General features: G+C 23.5%; 2 protein-coding genes across 3 annotated transcripts; one reads left to right on the forward strand and one right to left on the reverse strand.

The window, feature by feature from the left end:
* The first annotated feature begins 26 nt into the window (after positions 1-26).
* Positions 27-7,276, forward strand: LOC122507914 (integrin alpha-PS4). The gene is made up of 10 exons (XM_043620922.1): positions 27-597; positions 692-1,139; positions 2,869-3,176; positions 3,441-3,897; positions 4,027-4,169; positions 4,269-4,718; positions 4,911-5,071; positions 5,414-5,913; positions 6,834-7,123; positions 7,205-7,276. Exons 1-10 carry the CDS (start codon positions 190-192, stop codon positions 7,253-7,255), a joined length of 3,216 nt encoding a protein of 1,071 aa, XP_043476857.1. The 5' UTR covers positions 27-189; the 3' UTR covers positions 7,256-7,276.
* LOC122507916 (translation initiation factor IF-2-like) lies at positions 7,178-14,753 on the reverse strand. 2 transcript variants are annotated; one of them, XM_043620923.1, is made up of 7 exons: positions 14,469-14,753; positions 12,901-13,396; positions 12,518-12,765; positions 11,864-12,089; positions 8,434-8,849; positions 8,040-8,081; positions 7,178-7,839 (listed from the first exon to the last, which is right to left on the reverse strand). In XM_043620923.1, the coding sequence occupies exons 1-7, from the start codon at positions 14,493-14,495 to the stop codon at positions 7,654-7,656; spliced, it is 1,641 nt and encodes a 546-aa protein (XP_043476858.1). In that variant the 5' UTR covers positions 14,496-14,753; the 3' UTR covers positions 7,178-7,653. The 2 variants fall into 2 exon arrangements, with proteins under 2 accessions (XP_043476858.1, XP_043476859.1); XM_043620924.1 differs by lacking the exon at positions 8,040-8,081 and having other exon boundaries at positions 14,469-14,749.
* Between the last annotated feature and the right edge of the window lie 1,394 nt (positions 14,754-16,147).

The following is a 16,147-nucleotide window of genomic DNA, read 5'->3' on the forward strand; positions in this document are numbered from 1 at the left end:
CTCTGAAAATCTTCTCTAAAAAAAGGAAAAACACTCAATTAGTCATCTACTCTTATCAAAATCACAACTCTTGAGTGTGTGGGAGGAAACAGTGACGATTCTATTGTTTCATAAATAAATCATCTAAATTTGATTCGTGAGAAAAAATTAAATATCAAAGGAAAATATTGTGATTAAAATAAGCAAATAATGTTTTTATTGTTAATTTCATTGTTGTCGATTGTTAAATTGTGGGCCTATAATGTCGACGTGGATAATGCAAAAATATTCCATTATCCCAAGGATAATAATGAAAATGGGAGGAAAAATTATTTTGGCTTTTCAGTTGCTTTATATGTTGATGAGAATTTTTTGGAAAATTCTTTAATTCTCGTTGGTGCACCGCGGGCAAATGTGAGTCAAATTAAAACGGTCATTGAACCCGGGAGTATCTTTAAATGTTCAATTCAGTCAAATGAATCCTGTAAGGAGTGGATTTTGGATCCGACCGAGGATGGTGATATTAAATTTCGAAGTCTCACTGCTGTTCAATTGAGAGATAACGCCTGGACCGGAGCTACAATTGCTGTCAAAAGTGGAATCAATCCCACAGTTGTGGTATTTATTATTATTTATTTTTCAAAAAGAAAAAAAATTCCATTTCTAATTTAATTTCTAAATTTTAGTTTTAATTTTTGCTTTTTTGTTGAAGGTTTGTGCGCCTCGTTGGAAGGTGAGAATTCGACGGAGATCAAATCAATATGATTGGTTTTTAAATGGAATTTGCTATCGAACGCGTGCGAATGATTCGAATTTTTTCGAGACGGAAATCAATTCATTGTTTGAGAGTAAAATATCGCCATTTTATTATTATCGTCAAGTGAAAATGGTCGATGGACGTTATCAATATTTTTTTGCCATGGGACAAGCGGGCTTTTCATTGCACATGGTGCCAAATAATGAGGATTTAATTCTTGGCAGTCCGGGAATTTTGAATTGGACTGGTGTTCCATTATTGGTACAAGTCGAGGAGCGTGTGCCAACGCGAGAGGAAATTATTTACAAAAATATCAAAAGTTTCTCAGTTAAATATAATAATGTTTACGATACAATTGAAGCCATACAAGAGCAACCTTCGATTCATTACAATGAATATTTTGGTATTTATAAATTTTTTCTATCATTTTGTTTTAAATTTTTTTATCTTATAATATTTCTTAATTATAATTTTGAATTTGAAATAATTGAATTTTTGGAAAGAAATTTATCCAAATTTTTCAAAATAATTAAATTTTATTGCGAAAAATTTTATTAAAATCTTCAAAAATTATTGAATTCTCATGATAATTTGATAAAAATAACATTAAAAATATTTAAATTCTTAAAGTTTTATCAAAACTTTTTAATATAATTGTATTTCTGCAAATAATGTTATTAACATTTATTTAAATAATTGAATTCTTTCGAGAAATGTTATTAATTATGATATAATAAAAATATTGGTAAGAATTTTATTATTCAGAAAAAGAGTTAAATTTTTTCAAAGTATTTAAATAATTTTATTTAAAATTTTTGTGAAAAATGTTATTAAAATTCTTTAAAATAATTAAATTTCAAAAATCTGGTAAATAAAGTAAATACCAAATTTCTAAAAATTTTATAATTTTATAAAAATAATTAAAATTTTGCTAAAAAATGTTATTAAAACTTTCCAATTTATTAAAATGTAATTAAAGTTTTGATAAAAAATTTTATTAAAACTTTCGAAAATAATTGGATTTTTCAAAGGAATTTTATTAAAATTTTATTGAAAATATTTCAATTCTCATAAAGAATTTAATCAAAATTTTTCAAAATAATTTGAATATTTGCGAATAATTTTATTAAAATTTTTGCAGATCCTAATTAAATTCTTTTAGAGAATTTCTTTGAATTTTTTGAAAACAATAGAGTGATAACTTATACAGATTTGTTGAAATTTCCTAAAAATTTTAAATGATAATTAAATTCTTCTCAGAATTTTATTACAATTTTTTAAAATAATTTAATTTATTTCAAGAAATTTCATTAAAATATTGAAAATACTTGAATTCTTTAAAAACAATTTCCTTAATTTTTTTAATACAAATCGATTTTGTTAATAATTGTAATAAATAATTTTACTGTTAAATTTTATTAAAATTATTAATAGAAAATTAAATTCTTATTTTAACAAAGTTTTTGTAAGTAATTAAATTCTTTGGTACAATTTCTTTAAATTTTCTGAAAATAATGTAATTTTTTTAATAATTTTAATTGAAAATCATAAAAATAATTGAATTAAACAAAGAATTTTTTTTAACTTTTTTTTAAATATTCGTTTCTGTTAATAATTATAATTAAAAATTTCATTATTGAATTTCATTAAAATTTTGTTGAAAATAATTGAATTCCGGCAAAAAATTTCACTATGTATTTATAAGAAAAACTGAATTTTTGCGAAGAACTTTATTAAAATTTTTAAAAAATAATTTAATTAGTGAAAAATTATTAAAATTTTATTGAAAATAATAATTGAATTAATTGCTAAGAATTTTATTATTTAAGAAAATAATTGAATTTTTGCAAAGAATCTATTTAAAATTTAAAATAAAAATTAAATTTGTGAAACGTTATTAAAATTGTATTGAAAATAATTGAATTCTTGCGAAGAATTTTATTAAAGTTTTTGAAAATAATAAACAATATTAATTATTTAGTTAATAAATTAATTTTTGAAAATTTTAAATATAAAATCATTTAAAAATTAGTTGAATTTGATATGTGAAAATAAAAAATTTTGTAATTTGCAATTTTTGAATTTAGAAGAAATTAAATTGTTACTAATATTAATGTTGAATATTTCTTTAGGATACTCGGTGAGTTCTGGTTGTTATTTTCAAAGAGAAGAACGATGGTATTCGTCGGGAATTCCCAGAGGGGATAATTTAAATGGAAGAGTTTTAATATTCTCCCATCCGAACAGAAGCACCAAGCAGGATTTTATTATAAAAAATACATTGAACGGAGAGCAGCACGGGGAATATTTTGGTTACACTTTGGCGTCGTGCGATTTGAATAATGACGAAAAAGACGATTTAGTTGTCGGTGCTCCATTGTGGACGAATAATTTGGAAGAGGGCAGAGTCTACGTTTTCAGTAGCAAGGGCAACGATAATGTAAGAAACAATTTGGAAAAATTAATTTCAACAACATTTTACTGTTAATTAATTTCAACAAAATTTTACTGTTAATTAACAAAATTTTAATTTAAGTTAATATCATTTTAATTTTAATTAACAACATTTTTATTTTAATTAGAATTATAATTAGAAAACTAATTCTAAGGAAAAATAGTTTAATTTACGATGTAGTTTGGAAAAAACCAGAATTTTAGTTGATAAAATATTTATAATACTATTTTCCATTTTTCTAATTTTCAGGATTATTTGGAAGCTCAGTACATTCATGGCGAGGCAATTAGAGGACGATTTGGCTCAACTTTAGCCTGTATCGGTGATATTGATTATGATAATTATGGCGATATTGCGATTGGAGCACCGTATGAAAATAATTGTGGTGCAATTTTTATTTATCGAGGAACGGAAAATGGTCTACAATTGAGTCAAAAAATATTCGCCTCGGAAATTTCGTCACACTTGCAAGGATTTGGAAATTCAATTTCAGAAGCTCGTGATATTGATAAAAATGGATATCCCGATATTGCTGTTGGAGCCTATTTATCTGACGCCGTTGTTCTTCTTCGTACAAAACCAATTGTTACTTTGAAAATAACAAAAATGAAAGCCCTCCTGAGAACGAAATTACAAGCGAGTTCTTCATTTTTCGACATTGAAGTTTGCTTTTATTACAGTGGCAAACACGTGCCGAATAAATTGAGTAAGTTTCCTTTTTCAGGGTTGCCACTTCTTTTTCAAATAAATATTTAATTATTATTTTTCAATAGGAATTAAAATTCTTCAAAAGATTCAAATTCAAACTAATTTCAATTTGAATTTCACCTTTCAGATGTGACATTAAAGTGGAAAATCGACGAAATTTTCGGTAGGGCGAGACTTTCACCTGAAGCGAACAATGCAACGATTTATGAACTCGAGAGAACTTTAATCGAAGATACACAATTATGTGACAATTTTAAAATATACTTAAACGTAATACTTTTTCTCTATTTTCAAATTCTTTTATTTTTTCCAGTTCTTTTTTTCTTACCTATATTGAAAAAAATTAAATTTCACTTATTTATTTTTCAGAATAAAATTCAAGAATTTATGAATCCACTTGAAATATGGCTCTCATTGAATTTAAATTCAATGAAATTGAATTCAACAACAAATACAAATGATAATTCAACAACTGTCAAGGACGAATTTTGCAAAAACTGTCCGGTTATAAATAAAGAATTTTCAATAATTGAAAAATCATTATTGCTACCATTTGCCGTCGAGTGTGGCTATGATGATATTTGCACTTCGAATTTAACAATAACAATGTTCACGGATTTGACGATTAATCATTTTATTCTTGGATCACGAAAGACTTTTTCATTATTTATCAATATTGTTAATGATGGTGAACCCGCGTATAAAAGTGAAATTCGAATAATTATTCCTAGGCCTTTACAATTGGCGAACATTCCACCGGATTGCAATGAAAATGAAATTGACATGACTTGTAATGTTGGAAATCCTTTGCGAAAAAACGTAAGACGAAATTAATATTGATTGGAGAGAAGTTAAAATTATTTTTAATTTTTTATTTAAATTACTTAAAATTTTTGTTAAAATTACTTAAAATTTTTATTAAAATTTTGTGTTACATTTATTAATTTAAATTTTGCTTTTAATTTTAACAATTAGTTAAAATTTTAATTCACTGTTTTGGAATTATTACAGAAAACAATAGAATTACAATTGTCGACAATTGGCGTCACGTGCAATTCAACATCAAGTGAATTGGAAGTTTTGATTTTCACTCAAAGTGAAAATTCAAACGAAAATAATCATTTCAAAATCGCGATTCATTTTGCCATTGATCTCGATATGCTTTTATTGGGGTGAGTTTAATAAAATTAAATATAATAATTAAAACAAAATTAATATAATAATTGATAAAATATAAAAAATAAATTAATATAAAAAATAAAATATGAAAAAAAAAGAATAAAAATAAGCACGAAACTAATTAACTAGGTAAATAAATTAATAAATATTCTATAACACTGAAAATTAATTTTTTTTAAAATACTCAAAAGATTTTTACTAACTTTCTTTTCATTTTAAAATTAAATTAAATTATATTAATTTAATTTGAATTATAATAAATTTAATTTAATTTTTAAATTTTAATTTTCAAAATTAAATTAACAGAAAAATAAAAAATTGTATTTCTCTTTAAGGAAAGCTCAAGAGGATTCGTATTCCTATACAGAAGAGGAAAATATAATGAAGATAAAAAATTTCACTCACATTTATGAGATACAAAAATTCGGCTCATGTTCAATTGATGAAATTGAAGCACTGTTTAAAATTCCCATTCTCTTGAAAGATGGAAAAAATAATTTTCCAATTATTGAAATTCAACAAATTAAAGGATTAATTGATGATCGTGAAATTTTGTGTTCTCAATTAAATAATGAAAATTTAATTCCAAAAGAAAATCATAATTCTTCAATGTCAACGAATATTGAAAAATTAATGAAAAACGAAATTTTCAAGAATTTCCATCATGGAGAGAATTCCTTTAAGTACATGCCACCTGAAAATAGAACATTATATGTCAATTGTTCAAATTCAATAATTTCCTGTCTTAGTTTCAAGTGTAAATTAACGGGACTTTTAAATTCAACGTCAATGAAAATTGTTCTCAATATGGAATTTCAGCCGAAAATTCTTCAATGTAAGTAAAAAATTATCAAGACTTATTTATAAATTGTTTTTTGGGAATTTTAATTAATTTTCTTGAAACAATTTAATTATTTCAAAAAAGATAATAAAATTCTTCGCAGAAATTCAATTATATTCAAAAATTTTAATGAAATTCTTCCAAAAAATTAAATTATTAATTTAAAATACATTTTTAACAAAGTTTTTCAAAAGAATTCAATTATTTTCCAAAATTTTATTAAAATTATTTACAAGAATTCAATTGTTATTAAAAATAATAAAATTTTTCACAGTAATTCAATTATTTTAAAAAATTTTAATAAAATTCTTCTAAAAGAATTTAAAATTATTTTCAAAATTTTGGGTAAAATTCGCTTATTAAATTCAATTATTTTTATTACAATTTTAGTTCATTTTTTCCAAATAATTCAATTATTTAAAAAAAATAATAAAATTATTCCCAGGAATTAAAATTTAATAAAATTTCTGAAATGATTCAATTTTTTAAAAAATTTTAGTAAATTAATTAAATTTTTTGAAACAAAATTCTTCAAAATAATTAAATTATATTTTGAAAAAATGTAATAAAATTCTTTAAAAATTCACTTATTTCAGATTAAAAATGATAAAAGTTACAAAAATTGTAACATTTATTATGGATTAATAAAGATTTAATATTATAAAGTGTGCGAGCTAAAAAAAAGAAAAGTAAAGAAAAAATATAATAAAAATTATTTTAATTTACTTTTTATAATTGTTTTTATTTGTAATCTATAATTTTTTCAATTTATTCTTTTCTATAATATTAATTTCATTTACAATTATTATTTTTTATTTTAAATATTTAATTTTTAATTAATTTTCTGTCACAGTTTGAAAACTAATTTTGCAAACTTGAATAAAAATTCAATTTTGTCTGAAAATTTTTTTCAGCGATGAAATTGCAAGAGAAGGATATTTTATTCTTCATCACGGAAGGAGGAGTAACTGTCACGAAATCCGAGGGATTTTCAAATGTCATTGAGACAAAAACTAACATCGTATTAGTGGGAACAACATTTTTAGGATTGCCTATTAAGCAAAAAGTTGCCACCTGGATTTTAATATTATCAACACTTTTTGGAATTCTTCTTTTAATATTTTTAATTTCAATTTTAACGAAATTTGGTTTTTTCACACGAAAACGAAGACAACAACTTCACGCCTTAAAAGCCGATAGAAGAGTAAGTTTTCTAAAAATTTAAAAAAAATTGGTTTCAACCAAAATAATGCATTAATGTTATTTTTCTTTCTTTTTTTTGCAGAGAAAACGAAAGCAAAAATTACAATCAAGTTCATCGAGTCAAAATGATTGATAAATTTTTAACTTTCCTTAATATTTATTTATTCTCTTTTGTTTTCCTCTCTCTCTCTCTCTTGAAAAAAGCAATCGTGTTTACATAAATATTTAAAAACATTAGTTAGTGCACCGATTTTGTCATTTAAATCAAAAATCGTAGCATTTTTCTCAACATGGTGTAAAAAAATAGCTTATTATTTTTAAAATCTGTAATTCATCAACATACGGAATATATTTTGTTCTATTTTGTGTTAAAAGCGCAGCAAAAACATTTTTTTGTGAATGTAAAATTTTTCTATTTCTACTTTTTTCTTTTGCTTTGCAAATATTAATTTTCATTTTTTAAATAAATAATTTTGGTAAAGTATCCTCGAAATTGAGATTCAATTTTTGTTGGCAAAAAAAAGCATATTTCTAATCTTCATCGTCTCCAAGACCAAGCCCCCGGGAAATTTCAGCGGCGGACAATTTTCCACCACCGGGCGCTGGAGGGCTCGGTGATCGTGGAGAAGATTGTGGAGGTCCTGAATCGTGTTGCCTTCCTGGATTTTGAGGCGGAGCGTACGAGGGACGATCTTCATGATGAGGTGTAGGAGGATTCTGTATAAAAATTATTTAAATTCCTTAATAAAATAATTTTCTTTATCCTCAGATTCTATATTAGTCGTTAGTCAAAAAAAAAAAATTCAGAAGCGGAAAATATCCTTAAATCAATACAGAAATTTTTTTATCCTATTAGCGGTTAGTTTTTAAAAAAAAATTCAGAAGCAGAAAATCGGAAAAATTAACAACATCCATACCTCTTCTAAGATATGACGAACTTCTTTTACAAAAGCGTCGACCTACATGGAAAAATCGCATTTTTCAGGGTTAGTCACAAGCTGCTTTTCACCCCCAAAAAGGAGCAAAGCCGAAATATTAATTCACTGATTTATTAAATACTCTTTACAAAAATTCAACATGCAAAATTACATTTTTTTTTGTTAGAAAAATATACAATTTCAGTCTTGAATTAAAATTAATTGTATAAAAAAATATTTACATGCAAATATCACAGAATTTTAAACTGAAACTAATTTTAAACTAAAGTCAAGAAAAGAAAAGGATTAGAATAAAATTGAGCGGCTTAAAAAAATAAGCAATTTGAAGATTTCGTGGAAGATTATTTTACACTCTGTGTATTCGTTTACTCACGTCCTTGCGTTTGCTTAGACCATCGAAAGCCGAACTGAGGAGAGATGATCCGAGATTTGATAGAAGATCGGAACCTTGAGAGCCTTGTGGCTGTGGATTATTTCCATAGCCTCCTGATGGTTGATAAGCGGGTTGCTGTTGATGTCCACCGCCCATGAAATTACCTAAAAGTGATCCCAAACCACCGAGAGAATCGGAGCCAGAATGACCACCCGATTGATTGCCACCTAAAAGTGAACCTAATCCACCGAGTGGATCTGACGATGGCTGACGATTTCCACCTCCACCTAAAAGTGCACCCAATCCACCGAGAGGATCTGAGGATGGTTGCTGATGTCCTCCTCCACCTAAAAGTGCACCCAATCCACCGAGAGGATCTGAGGATGGCTGCTGATGTCCTCCTCCTCCTCCTCCACCTAATTAATTAAAAATAATTTATTAAAGATATAATATTCTAACAAATTTTAGGTTCGTCTACAATATTTATTAATATACAAAAAATTTTTTATTTTCAAATATCAACTACAAAACTTCAATGATTTTTCATAAATAATAAAATTCTTTACAAAAATTCATTTTTTTAATAATCTATAATTAATAATCGTTGTATTCCGGTAATCTGTTCGCAATTTGAAGTTACTTACTGTTTGCTTTTTTGTTTCCTAACTCTCTTAATAAAACTTTTTATAAAAAAATGATTTATTTATATAAAAATTTGAAAATAATTGAATTTTGCGAAGAATTCAATAATTTTGAATGATTTTAATAAAATTCTTTAGTCAATTTATAAATAATAAAAATCTTCGTAAAAAATTCAATTATTGTTATACAAATAGTAAAATTCTTGTCAGGATTTCACATATTTTCAATACAATTTTAATTGATTTGTTCAATTATTTTTAAAAATCTTATTGTAAAAATTCTCCGAGAAAATTCAATTATTCTAAAAAATAATTAAATTTTTCACAGGAGTTCAATAATTGTTTAAAAAAATTTTAATAACATCCAATTCAAAAATTCAATTATTTATAAAAATAATGAAATTTTCGCTGGAATTCAATTCTTTTAAATACAATTTTTATTGGATTTCAGGGAAAATTAAATTATTTTTAAACATTTTTTTTTAATTCTTTGAAAAAATTCAATAATATCAATAAATAGTAAATTTTTCACAGAAATTCAATTATTTTAAATACAATTTTAATAAAATTCTTCTCAAAAGTTCACTTATTTTTTAAAATTTGACAAAAATTCAATTATTTAAAAAAGTTTTAATAAAATTCTATTCAAGAATTTAAATATTTTAAGAAATAATTTAATTGTCGATGTAATAAAAATCATTGAATTCTTGTAAAATATTTATAAAAAAATTTGAAAATAATTGAATTCATTTCAAGAATTTTATTAATTCATTTTTTTCAATTGAATTCTTTTGAGCAAATGTAATTAAAATTGTATTGAAAATAATTTAATTCTAGTCAAGATTTTTATTAAAATTCTTGAAAATAATTGAATTGTTTTGAAGAATTTATTTCAGTTTTCTTGAAAATAGTGGAGTATTTTAAAACATTATTATTAAATTTATAATTAAATAATTAAATTATTAAATTATATTAAAATTATTCATAGAAAATTAAATTCTTTTAAACAATTTTATTAGAGTTTTTGTAAATAACTATATTTTTTTTAAAGAATTTTATTAAATTCCGTAAAAATAATGAAATTTTCTAAAATAATTTTAATTGAAAATTTCGAAAATAATTGAAATTCACAAAGAATTTAATTAAAACATATGGAGAACAATTGAATTGTTTATAAAAATTTTATTACAATTTTTAAAAGTAATTGGACCTGTTAGAGAAATTTTATTAAAATTGTAATGAAAATAATTAAATTTCTAATAAAATTTCTTCCAAAAATTCAATTATTTCCAATAATAATTCAATTCTTAGCGAGAAATTAATTTATTTTCAATACAATTTTAATAAAGTTACTCGAATTCAATTAATTTTCAAAATTTTAATATAATTCTTTGGAAAAAATTTAATTATTTTCTTAAATAATAAAATTCTTCTGAAAAATTCAATTATTTTTCATAAATAATAAAATTTCTTGCAAGAAATTCAATTATTTCCAATAAATAATTCAATTCTTAGCAAGGAATTAAATTATTTTCAATACAATTTTAATAAAGTTTCTTGAATTCAAATAATTTATAGAATTTTAATAAAATTCTTTGCAAAAAATTTAATTATTTTGCTAAAAAATAAAATTCTTCTTATAAATTCAATTATTTTTCATAAATAATAAAATTCCTTGCAAAAATTCAATTATTTCTAATAATAATAATTCAATTCTTAGTAAGGGATTAAATTATTTTCTTAAATAATAAAATTCTTTGCAAGAATTTAAATATTTTGAAATTTGAATAAAATTTCTCGAAAGAATTCAATTATTTTTAAAAATTTTGATATTCTTTAAATATAAGAATGAAATTACATTCAATAAAACTTTAATTTAATGTTTCGGAAAAATTTTGATTATTTTCAAAAATAGTAATAAAATTTTTCGAAACGATTCAATAAATAAATTCAATACCAACAAAATAAGGAAAGAAAAACGACTTCAAATTGAAAACATTCATCCGAAATACGATTATTATTAATACAGATTCTTGTAAAAATATTCGAAAAAATTGTAATATAAAAATTGTTCTGGAATTTCTAAATATTAAATTCAAAATCCTTTTTTTCTTACGAGAAATTTTCATATATTAAAATTTCGACGTACTAAAATCGAAAATGAACTATGTAGTTAAAGAATAAAATGAAGTGAATAGAAAATGAAGATAATAAGTTTAAATTACTTGAAAAATTAATCATTCTTATCTAAGATCAAGTTTTGTAGTCAACTAAAATAATGAGAGAGACATATAAATTTAAATTCAAGATGAAGATAATAATCTCCATCTTGAATATAAATTTTTAAGTCTATACATTTTCAAATTTTTGGATTAAAATTAATTTTTGTTTATTCCAACAATATTTCGTGATAAGTTCATGATCTGTGATGACTTTTTTGATAGAACCTTGAATTTAATAATAGATTTCTTTTAATAGAACACGCAATTGCGTGACTCATTACATGGATTTTTCTTGCTACTCAAATATTTTCCTTTTTCTTTCATATTAAAAATTCCTCAAGTACTTTTACAAATATATATATATATATATATATATATATATATAATTTTGTAGAAATTAAGGAAAGAAATTAGGAAGAAAATATTTGAGAGAGTCCATTAGTAACTTTAGTAGTATAATTATAGATAATCTGTTATTCAAAATAATTAGTGGGTTTTCAGAATAATTTAGATAAGGAGTTAAAATGTAAAGAAAAAAATATTTTTTTTTCTATTTTCAGAATGTACCTAGTGAACCAAGAATGGAGTCCAAAAAGCCTCCGGATTCCTGTGATGGATATCCAGCCGATTGTGGTCTGGTACCACCTCCTCCTTGGAGGGCATTTGCTGCCAAACTACTCGCCAGGGCAGCGCCCAGTGATCCTAAATTTAATCCACCTTCTGTTTGCGATTTGGAAGCGTCCTCTTTCTCGTGATCGCCGTCACCTTCCTCCCTCTCCCGTTGCTTTTTCTTCTGTAAAAGAAAAATTTTATTTTCTCTCGTTAATTTAATTATTTCTTCTTCCTCCCTCTTCCTTTCCTTTTTTTCTACAAAAAAATTTAAGTTTCTTTTCTTAAAACGAAATATTAATTAATTTTGCTTTTCGCTAGCAAATATTTTGCTAAATATAAAAAAAATATGAATGAAAATTGAATTTAATGAAAATTGTCAGAGAAAAATAATTTTTCTCTGACAATTTCCATTAAATTCAATTTTCATTCATATTTTATTATTATCCGAATTATTCGGATAATAGAAAATTGAGTAAACTGGAAATTCGTCTAATTAGAAATTAAACTAAGGTGCAAATTTGACAAAAAGGAAATTTGTCTATCAATCAATGGAGAAATTTGGAATTTTCTGAATTTTCTGCTTTGTAAAAATTCAAAGTCAATATTTACATTGTAGGCATAAATAGCTGCCGCTGCTCCACCAGCAGCGACCAATCCTCCAAGAGCCAATCCCATTTTATCCAAACCAGAGTCCTCCTCTTGTTCTTGCTTTTGATATCCAGGTTGATAATTATAACCCCCGGAATTATTAGCCCCTGGTCCATAATTCGAAGGCTGATCATATCCTCCAGAAGGAAATCCACGTGGCGCTCCATTCGGAGCCTGAGGGTCCAAACTTGGATATAAACTGCCAGGTTCTGAAAAAATTTTCGAAAATAATTGTATTTCTCAAAAGAATTTTTGTATATAATTTAAAAAAACTGATGAATTTTTTTTTTTTTAATTTTAATTAATAATAATAAATAAAATTTTTCCATTCACAGAAAACTTACTCGGTGGACCAAAATCAGCTGGTGGAAGATCATGAGGAATGGGAGGCGGTGCCGAGGAGTGTTGTGAACGTTGTGGATCGGGAATTGATTCATAGAATATAGAAGAAATTTCCACATCGCCGTCAATTGTTAAATGGCTAATCTTATGGAATGGAAGTCTATGAATAAAATCGGCAAAATGTCGTCCATTAACGGCAATTTTGAAACAATCGTATTTGCAGAGAATAATTATTTCAAAGTCCTGTCCAGGTTGAATCAATAGTGGACCAAAATTCTCCTCCTCGCCCCAATTCATCAATTGTATATGATTTCTCGTCATGATTCCATCATTAAAACGTGGCGACACATGAATTGCAATATCATCTCTGGGATTTAAATTTGGTCCCAATTGATAGTTGATGGCAAATCGCACAGCATCCGATGACGTTTTTCCTTGAACTTTCACCATTTTCCCTGGAAAAACGCCGCCCTCGACTTCTCCCACGTATGGAATATCCTGGAGAAAAAAAATTTCTCTCAATTATTCGGGAAAAATAAAAAATTTTCAAATTAAAGTAAACTTATAGTATTTTTTAATGCAGTAAAACTATTTCTATTCATTTTTCTAAAATGCAACAAAAAACTGAATTTCCATAGAAATAATTTTGTTATTAAGTAAAATAATAGTAATTGTAAAAATTGTAAAACTTTTTCATTTTTTTTCAATGCAATAAAAAACTAAATTTCCATACAAATAATTTTGCTAATAAATAAAATAATAATAATTGAACAACTACTTTTCATTTTTTTTTAATACAATAAAAACACTAAATTTTGAAACAAATGTTTATTCAGAAAAAAATATATTAATAAATAAATAAAATAATTGTAAAATTATTTCTTTCCTTTTTTTCAATGAAATGAAAAATTAAATTTTTATACAAAATAATTTTGAAAAAAATAATTCTGAATTCAGAAAATAATAATTGTATAATTATTTCTTTTCCTTTTTTTTTAATGTAATAAAAAACTAAATTTGCATACAAATAGTTTTGTTTTGTAAAACTTTTTCTTTATTGTTTTAATGAAAAACAAAATTTAAACAAACAAAACTTTGAAATAAATATAATTTTGAAAAAAAATATATATGTACATAAATAAATAAAATAATAATTGTAAAATTATTTCTTTCCTTATTTTAATGCAGTAAAAAGAAACTAAATTTTCAAACAAACTTCCTTGTAAAAAAATAAAGAAAATTTTTCCTTTTGCCACGAGTGATAAATTTTATTGGCACTAACAAATGTTTACGTTCATCGCTTTCCAAATTCATAGCAGAAAAATTTAATTGACAGTGAAAATAAAATTAAACCAACAAGCTGTATTACATATACATTAAAAATATAGATATATAAATATTACTATAACTGTATTCAAACAATATTTAATATTCACAGGTTGCAGAGGTATTGATAAATTTTTCCTTCAGTTTGTAATCAATATTTCAAATAATTATCGAAAAGAAAACAAGTAGGTCATATATATTAAAAATATTTTTGTATATAAAATAAATTACAAATTATACTCACAGGATTATTAACTTCTTGAAAGGACATTTTTTTTCGTCTAAAAATTCCAAAATGCGCACTATTCTTGTAATAAGATTTCGTGTAATGTGCTCCAAAATAATAACACACTACAATATACTGAAACACACTAAAATTTTAGAAAATTACTGCGCATACACTGAGACGACCAGCGCCTTTTTGATTTTACAATATTACAACAGTGACAATTACATTCTCTTCTATTTACAGCACTGACGTTTTAGGTATTAGTATAAACCGAGTAGAAATTGATCTGAAGATTCAGGAATTTAGTTGGGAAAAAAGAGGGGAAAACGTGATGAGCTATAAATTCATGAAAAAAAACTACATAAGAAAAATATAAATTTTACTATGAAAAATTAAATTAAACTAAATTTAAAAAATTCTGAAATTAGGAAAAAGAGAAATTAACAATAAAATTAGTATTTTTTTTTAAATTAGGAAAATGTTTTCTAAACAAAATTTATGTATCAGTTGCTGATAGAATAGTTTCACGTCAACAGTTTATCAACGGAGTCGCGTTGATTACTTTCGAAATAGTTTCAAAAGTTCTCAACAGTTTGAAACTATTTTTTTTAAACTAAATAATTCTAACTTTTATTTAATTTTAACGAGTTTTAATTTTTAATTAATTTTAACTATAATTTCAATTTTTAATCAATTTTAACAAATTCTAATTTTAATAATTTATTAATAATTTTAATGAATTATTTAGTAATTTTTTAATTATTTAATTATTTAGTTAAAATTATAAATATATGTATATTTATAATTTTAACTAACTCTAATTTTTAATTAATTTGAAACTAAATCTAATTTTTACTCAATTTTAATTAATTTTATTATTCTTATGCAAATTACAAAATTTTTTATTTTCAAATATAAATTTTTAAATAATTGCATAATCAAAATTTAAAAAATTCACGTATTAAGTACGAAATTAATAATTAGGTAAAATTTTTGCAAAAATTGAATTGTTTTCAATAAAATTTTCGCGAAAGAATTAAATTTTTTTCTTAATTCGTTATAAAATTTTTGAAAAGAATTCAATTATTTTCCGAAATTTTAATAAATCCTTCGAAACAATTTAATTATTTTTATAAAAATAGTAAAATTCTTCGCAAGAATTCAATTATTTTCAATACAATTTTAATTGCATTCCTCTGAAGAATTCAGATTTTTTAAAAAAATTTTAATACATTACGAATAAATTCAATTATTTTTTAAAATGTTATAAATCCTTCGAAACAATTCAATTATTTTTATAAATTGTAAAAATCTAAGCAAGAATTCAATTAATTTTATAAGTAGTAAAATTCATTGCAGAAATTCAATTATTTTTTAAAATTTTAATAAATTTTTTCTTTTCTTATTTATTAGCAAGTGAAACTTCAAAAGAAGTTTTATTAAATTATTTATTAAATTATTTTTAATCAAATTTAAATAAAATTACACGAAAAAATTTAATTGTTTTTAAAAATTTCCATAAAATTTAATTTCTACAAGAATTTTTAAATTCTCTAAAAAATAATTCAATTATTCTCAAAATATTTTTAAAAAATTCTATATAAAAATTAAATTACTTTCAATGCAATTTTTAAATATATTCGTAAAAAAATTTAAAGAATTCAATTATTTTCCAAAAAATAAAAAAATTCTTT

Source organism: Leptopilina heterotoma, unplaced genomic scaffold (genome assembly GCF_015476425.1).
Source record: "Leptopilina heterotoma isolate Lh14 unplaced genomic scaffold, ASM1547642v1 Lhet_52, whole genome shotgun sequence".
Lineage (NCBI taxonomy): Eukaryota > Metazoa > Arthropoda > Insecta > Hymenoptera > Figitidae > Leptopilina > Leptopilina heterotoma.

Coding starts and splice junctions, on each gene's coding strand:
- LOC122507916 (XM_043620923.1), bottom strand. CDS start 14,495: ATGTCCTTTCAAGAAGTTAATAATCCT. Junction 8,850..11,863: donor CTCCATTCTTGGTTCACTAG/GTACATTCTGAA, acceptor TTAATTAATTAG/GTGGAGGAGGAGGAGGAGGA. Junction 7,840..8,039: donor TTCGTCATATCTTAGAAGAG/GTATGGATGTTG, acceptor ATTTTTATACAG/AATCCTCCTACACCTCATCA.
- LOC122507914 (XM_043620922.1), top strand. CDS start 190: ATGTTTTTATTGTTAATTTCATTGTTGTCGATTGTTAAATTGTGGGCC. Junction 3,898..4,026: donor ACACGTGCCGAATAAATTGA/GTAAGTTTCCTT, acceptor TTCACCTTTCAG/ATGTGACATTAAAGTGGAAA. Junction 4,170..4,268: donor ATTTTAAAATATACTTAAAC/GTAATACTTTTT, acceptor TTTATTTTTCAG/AATAAAATTCAAGAATTTAT.